This window comes from Ornithodoros turicata, chromosome 7 (assembly GCF_037126465.1).
Source record: "Ornithodoros turicata isolate Travis chromosome 7, ASM3712646v1, whole genome shotgun sequence".
Classification (NCBI taxonomy): domain Eukaryota; kingdom Metazoa; phylum Arthropoda; class Arachnida; order Ixodida; family Argasidae; genus Ornithodoros; species Ornithodoros turicata.
The window spans coordinates 19,776,773-19,789,887 of NC_088207.1; the positions used below are offsets into that span (position 1 = coordinate 19,776,773).

The window sequence follows — 13,115 nt, forward strand, 5'->3', positions numbered from 1 at the left end:
CCAAGAGTCCATGCGGGTATACACTCTGGCGGGTTCAGATGTCTGTCCCGCACAGTGCTGGCAATTGTTGTTGCGTGTAACTGTTTTGCGTAACCTCTTGAGTGTCTTCGGTGTTGGTTGTAGTTACTCTATTTTGCTGATGAATTTTGCAGCACCCTGTAGCCCTATAGGCAAATAAATACCCAAGAAAGTACGTGACAGCGTCTATTTACCATTACTTGGGTTACGAGCTATCGCTAACACTGTAGAGCAAGTATAAAGCTGTAACATAAGAAAATTTATCTGCTCGATATCCTGAGCCCTCATTACTCTAAAGTCCCAATTTTCGTCCCAACTGCGGTTATAGTTTGTTTAGAAAATTTAAATTGAAGACGACGGGCAACACTGTGTCGCAGTCACCACCAACCGCGCGTCGCTCGTCAACTACGGCGCAAAAACTACATTGGATCCGCGCAACGCTTATTCTAAAACAAACTAAGTCTTGTGCGAGGCTTGTTCGGAAAGCAGTATTATGGTTAAAATCTGGCAGGAGAGCGAAGCATAGAGACCTCAGGAAGAGGTAGGCAAATCAGGAGGGGAGGGGGATGGCGACCTCTCAACAGGCAAATGGAGCGCTTCAGAAACAGAACAGAAACAGGTTCTTTTTTTTCTTTTTTTCTGCACAGCAATATTCAAAACTCTTTATGCGGAACATTTCGCCCATGGATGACATACTTTAAAAAAGTGGATCTGATAGCTGTCACGAAGAAAGACAGATCTCACAGCTTAACCAATGGTTGTGTATCATAATAACGACGTTTGTGAACCTCCCAAAACTTTTTTATTCTGCTTTTAGCATATTTTTTCTTATCTGTGTTTTCTACATGCACAAGCGGGCGTTTCGTTCTTGCACTCCTGATGCCACAACCTTAGACTGAATATAATGTCCTACGTCACAATTTCACGTAATTCTCGATCAATGGAACATATCGTATTCTCTTCAGGTTCCGTTTAAAGCGATTCCACCATCAATAATATTTAGAGAATGTCTACTCGTGCAGTCTGCTTCTATGCGGCACCCTACCCCGTCAGTATTATACAGGAACACACTAGGTGAATTTCATGCTGCGTAGGAACACACTGAAAACAGAACCTCACCGCGCGACACGGTCCACGCCAGCCATCGCGCAGAATGATACGGTTATCTTTTCCGATTTCAGAGGTGGGTACACGCACAGTTAACGTCCGTCCAAACTGTCACAACTGCCTGTTGTCGTCGATAAAGTTTCCAATAACGAAAAATAAATAAATAAATAAAAATTTAAAAAAGAGAGAGAAAGCGTACGCTGCTCGTTTTCAACAAATAAGGAAGTTCTATGTTTAGAGCGATCTGCAATGAGAGACAGAAACAAAGCAAGGTCATGTCACTTTCTTTACTTTTCTCACATAGCGGGTATAGTAAAAGTCCGAAAACAAGGCAGCGAAAAGGAACCCTTCGAGCGCTCCCACAGCGGAGAGGAACTTGGGAAAACCACAGTCCACGAACACGGGAATTAACGCGTGGCACGAAAGCAGCACAAACTGAGCGATCTGGCAGAGCGTCACGTACTTCTTCCACCACAGGTGTCGCTTCACACTGGGCCCCATCGCAGCCATGGCATAGTAACTGTACATCACTACATGCACGGCCGAATTCAACAGCGGGAAGGAATACACCTGTCCCGTCACTCCAATTGTAAGCGTCAACCACACGGACCACAAGGCGAGCGAATGGTGAAGTATGTGCAGGAACGACAAATGGGAGTCCTTCTTCATCAGGACGAAGAACGCAGTGTCGAGCATCTCACCAGCTTTCATGAGGAGATAGTACCAGGCTCGCGTCAGGAAGTACATGTTCTCGGGTGACGCACGAGAGTCCGATGGCAGACAGAGCAGGTACCCCCCTTTAAACATCACCACGTACTGGATGGAAATGTAGATGAAATAAAAGCTGAGGCACACCATGATGACGTTGTAGATGCAGACGATCCTCCTGATGTTCAGTGGCTTGTGGTCTCTCATCAAACGAGGTCCGAGGTGTGTGGCGAAGAGCAAATAGAAGGCGATGATACTTGCGATCGGCACTGGGCTTCCCATTAGAGGCCATGACCGCGTTCTGGAGTCGGCCAAGAGTATGTAGTACTGGTGCAGGTTTATCTCCGTCGACTGGTTCATGGCAGGTGCAAGAAAAATATTGTGCTTCGAGTGCCAGGGACGGCCCTTCATATGAAGCACATTCGAGCGAAGGCCTTGAAAGCGCCAAGTCATCCGGAATGAGTAGAGATTTGCTTAACGGGGCAGCCAATGTGCGGAACGCTCGTTGAACATTCTAATAACCCACGGCTTCCGTAAGTATGCAAATATTTTGTTCCCGTACCTTTCCCCGTCCTTCGGCTCGCTACGTCACGATCCGTAGTAAGCATGTATTGTCTTTTCAAACGCTGCTTGATGCATATCAGACAGAAGAGAACAATGGCTGTAGCACTATAGGACGTCCACGCTTCACGGCTGTGGCTACCGATCTGCGAATTTCTCGCTTTCGCGTCAGAGTTCACGGTAAGTTTCTGTGGGGACGACCAGTTCCATCCCGCTTACTATCAGTCAATGTAATTCAATCCAATTCAGCGTTACGTCATAGAGTGGGCACTTTAAATTGGCTAGGCACACAAAGCAGGACAAGTGCATCACACATGTTAACTCTGTCTGTGTTGATTTGTTCGTAGGTAACTCATGTGCTGTTTTACAGTATAACAGCCGACAAGATCGTTGTCATTTTGTAGCGGAAACCGACTTTCGTGGCTGTCCCCACAACTTTACAGACGCCTCTCGTTGCGGATAAGCACTCCCTTTCGTCGTATTATGAGTTCTATGATTGTGATTAGCCTGTGAACCAGATTAGCGTGCGTTAGTGTCTCATGCGCCGCATATGTCTGTTGGCGATTGTTGTTGCCAAGAAGTGTACATCATTTCAGCCGCTATGGGTATTGCGCGCGTTAGAGAGTAAATTTCGATGTTCTTGTTTGCTACAACTAAATGTCCACTTTCACTTCTCCGTCAACCCGGCACCCTTCGTGCAATTCGTGGAGTTCGAATCTTTCTATTGTTCACAGATCTGTTGGTGCTATACGCATCAGAATCCCGAGACTCGTGACAGATATGGTGAGAGGGGAATATAATACCCCAGGGGAGTACCCCAGAGAATACGAACATGTTTTCCACGAAGTGAAACAATAGGTTTGCTGAGCGAAGTGGTGCTTAAGAGATAGGAATAATTAGTAATAACCAATTATTTTATACCGCAGTTTTCGAATATACCAGTCATTGCGAAGATAATCGGGAGGACCAGAACGACCATACTACTTGTAGCTCTTTATTCCGTGCGTTTATTTTTGCGTGGTCCACAGAGCGAATAATTAAACTTGATTGTATCATTGATGAATATAACTGTTCAATGCCGTTAGGGGTATCTGGGTATCTAATGACAGTCGATCAGTCTTCGCACAGATTTCGAGTGGACGCCACAGCCGAAGGCTCGTGAGAATTCCGGTTGGGCAGGCAAAAGAAGGTTGCAACGGATACTTCCAGGCAGCAGGTGATCACGTGATGAAGACATCCCACATCCTACTAAACAGAATCTACGAAAGAACAGCTGAGTACTTTCGTGACTCTCATCTGCATCGAACGCCTTTATCTCGTAGACAACTTCCAGGGCTAGCTTCATGGCAATGAACTCGTTCAAGTGGGTGTCGGACGTATTGTCATTCCCAAGCACTGCACTGATGGTAGACCTGTAGCACTCCAGGACAGGGGAATCTTCTTCCTCGGGTGGAAATGTTGCCAGGTTTTCCAAGCCCGCTTGAACGAACCCTTCCGCCAACAGACTGCCCACAGTAGCGTAGTTCAGCCACTTGCCTTCGTCGGCGTAAAACGCACTCGGACGCAAGACGGGTGTGGACGCTACCACCACGTTGTCCCGCCGCACATATCCCACATTTCCAGCAAACTGCCATTGGGATAACGGTAAGGTGGTGTCTTTGACGCCACTCCTGCGCAGCTCTGCTTGAGCCTTCAGCAAGAGAACAACGTTCCTCACGAAGGAAGGACCCAAAAAATTGTAAGTCGGCCGTCGAGGTGCATGGTTTATGTTTCCCACCCACAATGGTACCTTATCGATCGTATCGACGACTTCGGAGCGCTTTGACTGTGCGACATAGGACGTCGCCTTTATTCGATCCGATAATGCTTTGCGGATGTTGGTTTCCATGCGAAATATTTCGTTTTCTGCTGCTGAAGGTTGAAAGTTATCCACGATGTACTGGTGGAATGCTGAACTGAAGTACACGCTAGCTAGACGCAAGCATTCAGTCTGCTCGCCAGTGCCGTTTAGACGGTAGCGTGCGTTGAAGTCGTGGTTAAGTACGTCAGAAAGCACAGAGAGCAGGAGGTACATATTTCTATTAGAAGCAGAGAAACTTGAAACTTCCTTGAGCATAGACCGCATCGTCTTCGGACTTCGCACGAAAATTTTGCTTTCTTTGTCGATATCTTCTCTTCTCAGGGCCGTTCTAAGTGCGGATACCCAGACGTTAGTCTCGATATTGGTGCGCAAGTCGCTTATTGAGAGTCGTTCAAGAATGGCGTTCTTTGATTTGGTATATTGTTCTTCCAGTCGCGCATCGAAGTGAATGAGGCTTTCATCAATATCGGTATTGTTCTGTGAAACGAAACTTATTACGCGTTTCAAGTATTCCTTAAGCATGCCGTCAAACAACCGTTCATACGTGCTGGCCACACTTTGACCAATATCTACAAAAACGACCACGTTGGATATCACAGTCGCTGTGATCTTGATAACACTGTGCGCACCATACACGAGAGAGAGTCGAACCAATTCAGGAAAAATGTCTGTCAGACTTTTTGCACTCTTCCACGCCGTGGTATTAATCATCAAAGATCCAATCGCTTCGTCCACCACACTGTCGAGTTGCTGACTTTCCGTGAGGAATATGAAACAGCTCTTGAAAAAGACGGACATGGCTTGCGACGGGTTACGGTTTGCTGGGCTGTCTCTCATGCCGTCTAGATGGTCGAATACATTTACCCTCATGGCGTGAACCAATTGATCCAGGTAACTGTCGAGGAATCTCTTCGGCTTGGTCCACTTGCTGCAGACATGGCCATAGAAATCCTCGCAGGGATCAATCGAGGAGTTGATGATGTGGTGTAGATATTCTTGCGCGTCAATGCAACTCTGAGATATGTTGCACCATGATTTGCCATCGTTGATGGCCAAGCGCTCCGGTTGAGGTTCCTCCAATATTTTTAGGACGAGTAAGCATACTACTAGGACTGCCACGGCGGCGACAAGCAGCATAACGTCTGTGCCAATTTTGACTCTTCTGTGGTGACGACGCCTCAGGAGGTCTTCTTTTCGCCCCTGCAATACTGCAAAAGCGAACTTGTGAGGTACAGTTGTTCAGTGTCATTAAATACTATCGTACATGAAAGTTTACGTTGACAGACCGTGCTATGTGGTGAAGTTCTCAAGCTCTGGAATGAGGCCAACAACAGCAAGTCTGAGTCATCACCCCCCCCCCCCCCGCCTCCTGTTTAAGGTTTTTTTTCCTTTGTGCAATGCTCACGAACTCGCCTTCTTAAAAAAAACGACAATAAAACCTGAGACATGGAACAGAAAAAGACAACACGGCACGTTCTCAATCACAGCAACCCATTTAATGACAACCTACACTTCCAATAACCTCCTGATGGGTGGAAAGGGGGGAAACAGAGGGAACACTAACGCAATTGCCTGGTGACTTAATCTCTTTGTACTCAGCTACGAGTCGCCCAAACGGGTCACGCACTTTTTTCAAAACACTGGTCTCTTGGAAAAGCGGGGCAATTGCGATAGTGTTTCCTCTGTTTCCCCCTTTCGACCCATCAGGAGGTTATTGGAAGTGCAGGTTGTCATTAAATGGGTGGCTGTGTTTGAGAACGTGTCGTTCTCAAACACAGCACAGAACGTGTCGTTCTGAAACAAAGTGTCGTGTCGTCTTTTTTTTGTTCCGTGTCTCAGGTTTTATTGTCGTTTTTACGATGTACCAGCTCGCCTGCACCCTTGCACTTCTACCATCGCCTTCTTAAGAATGCTTGCCCTCCGTGAGAGTAATTGTTTTGATTGACGGTGCACTCTTGAACTCCACCGCAAACACGCTTCTAGCCAACTGCCATCCCGAACAGTGGTGGATCAAGGGGGGGGGGGGCGATTGCCCCCCCAAAGCGTCAGTTTATACATTGGATTTCCCTCTCCCCCTTCCCCACTACGCTCTCCGACAACCCCCCCCCCAAACCGAGGGTCTGGATCCGCCCTTGATCCCAAATCAATGACACCGTGCTCTCCCCTGATTTGATGGGGAGGGGGGGAAAGCTATGCCGTTGGGTGACACGAATATATGCAATCATGACAATTGTCACAAAAAACCTTGCGCCCCGTGCTTTCTTTCCCCATATCATTCTGTGCAATGGGTGGCTTTCGGCGTGCTGTGCGCACTTAAAACGTAACTTCACCACATAGCACGGTAAAGGCCAATCACTGCACAGAATGATACCATTATCACTTCAGATTTTGCAGGGCGTACGCCTTTTTCTAGCAATTAATACAGCTGCGTAAGCGTTTCAAAAGGCGGACGCATTATTTCCGCAATTAACAGGTTATACAGATCCGTGTTACCTGATGCGCAACGTGCTATGAGAGGCGTAAGCCTTTGTATGACACAAGACATTGATGGTACTGGTTACAAAAGAGTCCAACCCGCGTACGACCGCAAATCACAGGTGACCACGGCATAATCTTGCGCACTGCTTGACCCTGACGGTGTTATGTGCTGTACACTCTTTAAAAAAGGGTGTACTTCGATTCCTTTTCCTTCCCACATGTATCACTCCCCTTTTGGAGAGTACAATTACTCTAAAAAAGGAGTCTCCTCACACCTTTCAGGGACTTAAAGGGTCTGAAGGGAGTGAGGAGACTCCTTTTTTAAGAGTAATTGTACTGTCCAAAAGGGAGTGATATATGTGGCAGGAAAAGGAGTTAAAGTACGCCCTTTTTTTTAGGAGTGTAGTTTTGCTTCTATAGCGTGGATGATGAGTCACATCAATCTGCAACAAGTGCCTGCAACAAGAGAAGAGTCGCTCCCTCCTACCGGTGTGATCACGTTGCTTCAATGTAAACTTTAATATTGCCACTACGAAATAAAATGTGCGGTCTTCAGAATCCTACGGAATTTCGGCTATAGGCAGCGTGCGCTAGTGTTTCGAGGGGGCGACGACAGCGCCCCATGCCACCCAAGCGGCAACGAGGTGCGAAGCCGGACTGAAGGTGAATCCGCTCTCGCCTTCCTGCCGTAAGCAGCTACTGTTGTTGTTGTTGTTGTTTTTTTTTTGTTTTTTTGTTTCAACCTTTGCAACGACCAGTACGTTTGGGTACCCCAGATCCGCGCGGCTCATATTGCTGCGTCGATGGCAGCTCCGAAAACCAAGGTAAAGTATGAGGTTTTATCGTTTCCCTGCCCGGTTGCACAAGTATACTGCCGCAGGCATCGCTGGATACAAGTCATTTGGCGCGACAACGATGTATGATCTATCCTGCAAATTCTACTCATGTGATACCAGCGTCCTGTTTGACAGCAATACCCCGTGTCACACGGGCTAATTCAGTGTAATTTGCGTGAAGTGCACTCCAACCAAGCGAATGTCATTTCCACTATACGTGCTTGCTTACGCGGCTTAAGTAAGTGTCACTTAAGGAATGATGAGATGATGTTTAAGATATTCCAGTTACAATTAATTACAATTAAAATTGTTCCCAGTGAGAACAGAAGAGAGCAAAAATCTGCATTCGCAATATTGTTGAGACGCAGACGACACGCTTTGCAAAGCATGCCCGCACAAGTTGGCGACAGCAGCGCCGCCGCTATATTTTCGCTACTTGTTCTGACAGCCGTCTCATGGCCCAGACCCCTCCGTTTGCTGCACTGCGCCTCTTCCCGTTCACCGTACCACTGTTGATGCCAATCTTCGAAAGCTTAGCGAGACCCGAGCGCCGTTGCTAGGAGGGCGAAGCCAACTCTGGATGACGGATGGAAATGTCTGTGTCGTCCCTAATTGTTGGTCTGCCTCGGCCAAATCTCGTTGTTTACTGGATGACGTCACCTATACTCCTAGAGAATCTGAATCTATGCAGTTTTGCTGCTGCTTCGGAAAATTCGTGAGAGGGCGCGTCATCTCTACTGACGTCATTTGTACATTTCCCTACTGAGTCTTCAAGCGGGGTTGATTTATAATGCGAAATTTTTTAGTCCGTATGAGCGCGTTTCCCAATACATATGTAAACTTTAATTTCCCACCTGAACTCGCAGGAGAAGGCTCCCAGGAACCGAGCATGGAAGAAGCAGCTGTCTTCAACGGCTCACTGTCGGTTGCGTAATATGCACGTTCTTGGAGTTTGACCTGCTGTTCACGTTCTTCCTCTGGAACCACGACCGCATAATGGCGTTCCTCGTGTTCTGTTTGTTCTGAGAGTGCTGTTCGTAGGTTCTCTTTGGAGGGGGCTGTGCTGAGGGGCGTGACTTGTGAGGCCTTCTTGCGCTTGCCTTTTGTGGGTTCTTTGGAGGGGACTTCGCCAACGGTTTCTAAGTGACTGATTTCTTCACTGGTTACATGTTCTTTCGATGCAGACGCGCTTGATGGTACAGCTTCTGATAGCTGCGTTTTCCGTATTTTTATAGAATCTCTGGAAGGCTCGGCCGTGCTCGGTACTTGGGATTCCGTCGGTTTGCTCTTATCCTTTTTGCGTCCCTTCGAAGCAGACTTGTCCACGTTATGTTTTTTCTTCTGTTTTTTGTGTTTTTCTTTCGTCCCTCCGGAAACTGTGTCGAGCGGTTTCGAGTCGGGCTTGGCTTCTGTTCCATCCGTTCTAGCTGTAGCTTGTGCGGCGATACACGCCTGCTTCTCAGAAGCAGTCGCGGGTCCCAGAAGTGATTGATCGGATGAGTCGAACCTTCTCGAAGTCGCACCCATCACGCTAAGGTAGACGTCAGCAGACGTGCCTGTGGTGCTCTTGGCTGAATATTCCTTTGGATCCGGGCCTGACAAGAGTTGCGTGGCGTTTTTGTCGGCATCGGCATTTTCGCTACCAGGTACTGCAGGAATGTCAGGAACGTCTTTGGTGCCCATGACGACAAACGGAAAACGTTACGTCTCGTGTGATTATACTGACAGTTTTTCTTCTTTCTTTCTCGCCGACATAAGCAGCCCCGTGATCCAGTTCTGCTACTTTTTCTTCTTCTGCACCATGCAGAATGGACGTTGGCCATTAGTGTCGCCCCACACACTAGGCAGACAAATCATGTGTGTAATGCACACCACCATTACATCTCTCTAGGGAGCACGCATGGTATTAATACACACAAGGACAACAAATTCAAGCATTATGATGGAAAAAGTAAATGTTCTGCGGATAAAGGGCCTTTCACACTGCCGCGACACAAACAAGACGAAGTTAACAAAAACAAGCGTTTTTGTCGTTGTCGTTGCTATATCATACTGCTCAGACAAAAAACACGAACAGACGACCGTGCCGTCCGACAGTGGCTTCCGAGCGTGTCGTGTCGCATGTCGCACAGTAATCGCGCCTTCTCCCCACATCAGGATGTCGGATGGCGGCTGCTGGATGCTTGCGGCTCTCGCTATACCTTGCTATGGATTCAGACAACGAGTACCGCTAAAACATTTTACCCAGCGTATATTTTTGGCTTTCTACTTGTGGTAAACAGAGAGCGCGCATCGTCTTTTACAAAGGGTGATAAAGCCCCGTTGTCCTCTTCGAGCAATTCCGACCTCTCCTATTGTGTCCTCTTCCTTCGGCTGGTCGTAAAGCTGTAAAAGTCGGTTCGGCGTTGGTGATTTGCTCTGACTGCGATATGCTTGACATTCTGTCTATAGTTGGTGTTGGTCCCGTTTGTTGAATGTGGCCCCGCAAGTCGCCGCCAATCCGAGCCAGCGTAGCGTAGTAATTTCGCGTAGAATTCGTTCGCGAAGAATTATAGGGAAAAATGGCTCTGGCTCAGCGAGCAGGAAAGTTCCGATCTCCAGCGTCGTGTACGTTTCTTTTCATGGGAGTTATTTTCGATAAAACAACAACAATTTTATTTCGGGATGGTGAGTGGGGAGTTTCATCGCCGGGGACGATACTCTACCTCATTTCTGGTGGTTATGCGAGGAATGAAATAATGAGTCCCTTCACAGTAAGGATCGAAGTCCTGTGGCGCCCAGAAAGGTGAAGAGAGCCTTGAGGGCAGAGCGGCGGTGTGCTGGATGTGACCAGGGACCAAGCAATTTTGTGAGACAGAGGGGCGGGAGTCTAGCTCGTTGAGGGATGCGGAGAGTGCGGATCGAGAAGATTGGCAGTGTGGGGAATGGAGAAGAATGTGCTCGAGATCTTCAACAGCACCACAGGGGCTGCAGTGAGGAGAGGCAACTTGTCTCAAGCGGTAGGGCCGCTGTGCTGTGAAGGCCACGTCGAGGCGCGTTCGCTGAACTAATGTGGCATCTTGACGAGAGATATGGGCTGGCATGCGGAAAGCGAGTGCTGGGTCAACTGTGCTCAGCATGGCAGGGGGTAGTATGTCAGCGGTCCGTTGGAGGGGTAGCCAGAGGAGTCACGAGGCGTCGTATGTATGTTGTAAGTATGGACCGCCGATCTCCTCTCAGCAGTGCAATACGCGTCCGTCTACGAGACGAGAGAGCTGCTTCGGCGGCGCTGTCAGCGAGTTCATTGCCATCGACACCGCAATGAGCTGGAACCCATTAGAGAACGAGCCTGTGCCCTGCTTCGTAGACAAGTTTGTAAGCCGTTAACACATCCATAACCAACGGTGCGCAGGAGCCTCGTGTGCCAGAATTTTCAGTTGCTTGCAGCGCCGAAGTTGAGTCAGTAAAGACCACACAATTCCGTGGAGTAAAGGGAACGATGTGCTGCAGAAAGAAAAGTACGGTGTAGAGTTCCGCAGCTGTGGATGAGGTATGATGCCAAAGGCGACGTCCTTCAGCTACGCCTTCGGCGGGGATGGCGAATGCAGACGCGGACTTGCCATTCCGAGATGCGCCACCGGTCTAAGCGGCGGTAGAGGTAGAGGCGGAGGTTCGCGTCTACGAGAGCATAAAAATGGGCTCGAAGTACTTGAGGGGGAACCCGGTAAAAAACGTTGACAGACTAGGAAAAGTCGTAACGTTTCGCGGTTTCTTCCGGCAGTCATCGCAACATACACGTGTCGACGGGTATCAGTTGCACAAAGAACGTTTAAGGATGTTGTAACAGGTTGCATAAAATAAAAGGTAAAAAAGGCATCACTTCAAGCAGGTGGTTCATCTTCCCCTGACTGGACATGACACTCAAGAATGCGTCTTGGTGCCGAGCCAGAGGAAGTGTATCATTCCACGGCAAATGATCCTATGGGGCCGCTGGACCATATCGGTTGGGCCCGACGTCCCGAGGCATCAAATATTTCAGATGACCCGAGACGTGCCTTACTTTTCCTCGGTTAGCAAGTTTTAGTGTACCGTATCGTCACCGTCAACTTACTGTAACTACTGGAACCAATGACAAGGTGCGTGACTTAGAATCGTACCTGTTGATTGGGTGCGGACGACGAGGTGGCCAGTAGCGGTACATTAGAACTCTCTCTTCATTTACCCCTGATTTACTTTGCGTGATATCTGATGCGATTTTTACACAATTAGAAACCGCAGCACGCTGTATAACTTACCCGAAACTCGTCTCTGCCTCGTCCTTTACTGATGCGCGTAACAGTAACAATTTCCACTCGGTCATTTTTAATAGAATCTCCTCCCAGCAATACAGCGTGTACCCTACGTTACAAGCAACTACTACGAAACTTGTGTTTTCCGTGCAAAGAGTTCATCAGATGGTTGCTGAAGCACGAAGAGTCGAAGGGAAAGCTAACCTGACAGATGGAACATTCCACAAGGCGGGAGATGCAACACAGCGCTACGCACAAGAGCCTATATTTCTTGAGGGAAGTGGTGACCGGTCTTGACCTGGTATTCAGACATTTGATAACGCTTCGAAGAGGTGAAGTTGGTTCGGGTTTCATTCATCGTGGAATAAATTTTATGTTGCCTCACCAGACGCAATTTTTAATAACCATACCCTCAAGCGCTTGCTTGTGGCAACATCACCATCTTGTCTTGAACACATATCCTAGAAAACAGCATTTGGAGGTCACGTGACATTGGTGACTTGTAGTGTGCCTAGCCAAGACCAGAGACAAAAGCGGCTGTTGGCCGTTCCCGTCCTAGAACATTTTCAGAATGACGCTTTATTTTCCTCCCCACGCGTTCGTGCCTCATCTTCGTCCTCCTTCTACATTACTCCGGAGCTCCTTTGTCCATCCCTCCGTGGATGGTAAGGCACTATATTTCCGATGGTAGCCCTTTCTTCCGTTCCTTTTCGTCCATGATAAGTCACAGCCTCTAATATACCTCCGAACGTGACGAGCTTCTTGACGGTATAAGGCCCCTCGAACGGATTTCTACTCCCCCGTAGACCGCAACGTACGAGCACCAGGTCTCGTTCCACGAGCTTCAGGATCCTGCTGTTGTGGCGGACATCGAATCCTTTCTTTATGCGGTGTCTGTATTCGGCCTCTTTTTCGGCGCAGCGCGGACTCTCTTGTAGCTTTAATTTGTCAGTGATACCGAGCTCCTGATCAGCCGGTACGACGGGCACGTCCCGGTAATCTGCATACTGGGGGCTGCATCCCAGTGCCGAGGTATGTGATCTGTTGTGGTGGTGCACTGCCGCCTCCAGGGCATTCTTCCACCCTCCTTGGTATTCAGGGTAGTATGCTATGTAGCCCTTAATGTCACGTATCGCTCGCTCGGCAAGCCCATTCGCTGCGCGATGGTATGGGGTTAGTTGTGCGTACCACTATGCCTCTCTGCGCGGCCGACGTCTTGAGTTTCCTGCTACGGAAACCGGGCCCGTTGTCCGAGATCACAAGCTTCGTATCCCGGAA

The 13,115-nt window shown here is 48.4% G+C and overlaps 2 protein-coding genes and 1 long non-coding RNA gene across 4 annotated transcripts; 1 reads left to right on the forward strand and 2 right to left on the reverse strand.

The window, feature by feature from the left end:
• Positions 1 to 1,398: 1,398 nt before the first annotated feature.
• LOC135400516 (very long chain fatty acid elongase 1-like) lies at positions 1,399 to 2,490 on the reverse strand. The gene has a single exon (XM_064632348.1). The coding sequence runs from the start codon at positions 2,284 to 2,286 to the stop codon at positions 1,399 to 1,401; it is 888 nt and encodes a 295-aa protein (XP_064488418.1). The 5' UTR covers positions 2,287 to 2,490.
• Position 2,491: 1 nt separating this feature from the next.
• On the forward strand, positions 2,492 to 5,737 carry LOC135399642 (uncharacterized). Of its 2 annotated transcripts, none has more exons than XR_010424373.1 (4): positions 2,492 to 2,574; positions 3,512 to 4,132; positions 5,345 to 5,484; positions 5,540 to 5,737. It is a non-coding gene; the product is annotated as an uncharacterized LOC135399642 (long non-coding RNA). The 2 variants fall into 2 exon arrangements; XR_010424374.1 differs by having other exon boundaries at positions 2,514 to 2,574; positions 3,523 to 4,132.
• LOC135399641 (endothelin-converting enzyme-like 1) lies at positions 3,381 to 9,325 on the reverse strand. Its single transcript, XM_064631366.1, has 2 exons — positions 8,424 to 9,325; positions 3,381 to 5,463 (listed from the first exon to the last, which is right to left on the reverse strand). The coding sequence occupies exons 1-2, from the start codon at positions 9,250 to 9,252 to the stop codon at positions 3,494 to 3,496; spliced, it is 2,799 nt and encodes a 932-aa protein (XP_064487436.1). The 5' UTR covers positions 9,253 to 9,325; the 3' UTR covers positions 3,381 to 3,493.
• Positions 9,326 to 13,115: the final 3,790 nt, after the last annotated feature.

Excerpts from the sequence above, each read along its gene's own strand:
- LOC135400516 (XM_064632348.1), bottom strand. The coding sequence starts at position 2,286 with ATGACTTGGCGCTTTCAAGGCCTTCGCTCGAATGTGCTTCATATGAAG.
- LOC135399641 (XM_064631366.1), bottom strand. The coding sequence starts at position 9,252 with ATGGGCACCAAAGACGTTCCTGACATTCCTGCAGTACCTGGTAGCGAA. Across the intron at positions 5,464-8,423 it reads GCCTTCTCCTGCGAGTTCAG|TATTGCAGGGGCGAAAAGAA; the intron begins GTGGGAAATTAA and ends TCGCTTTTGCAG.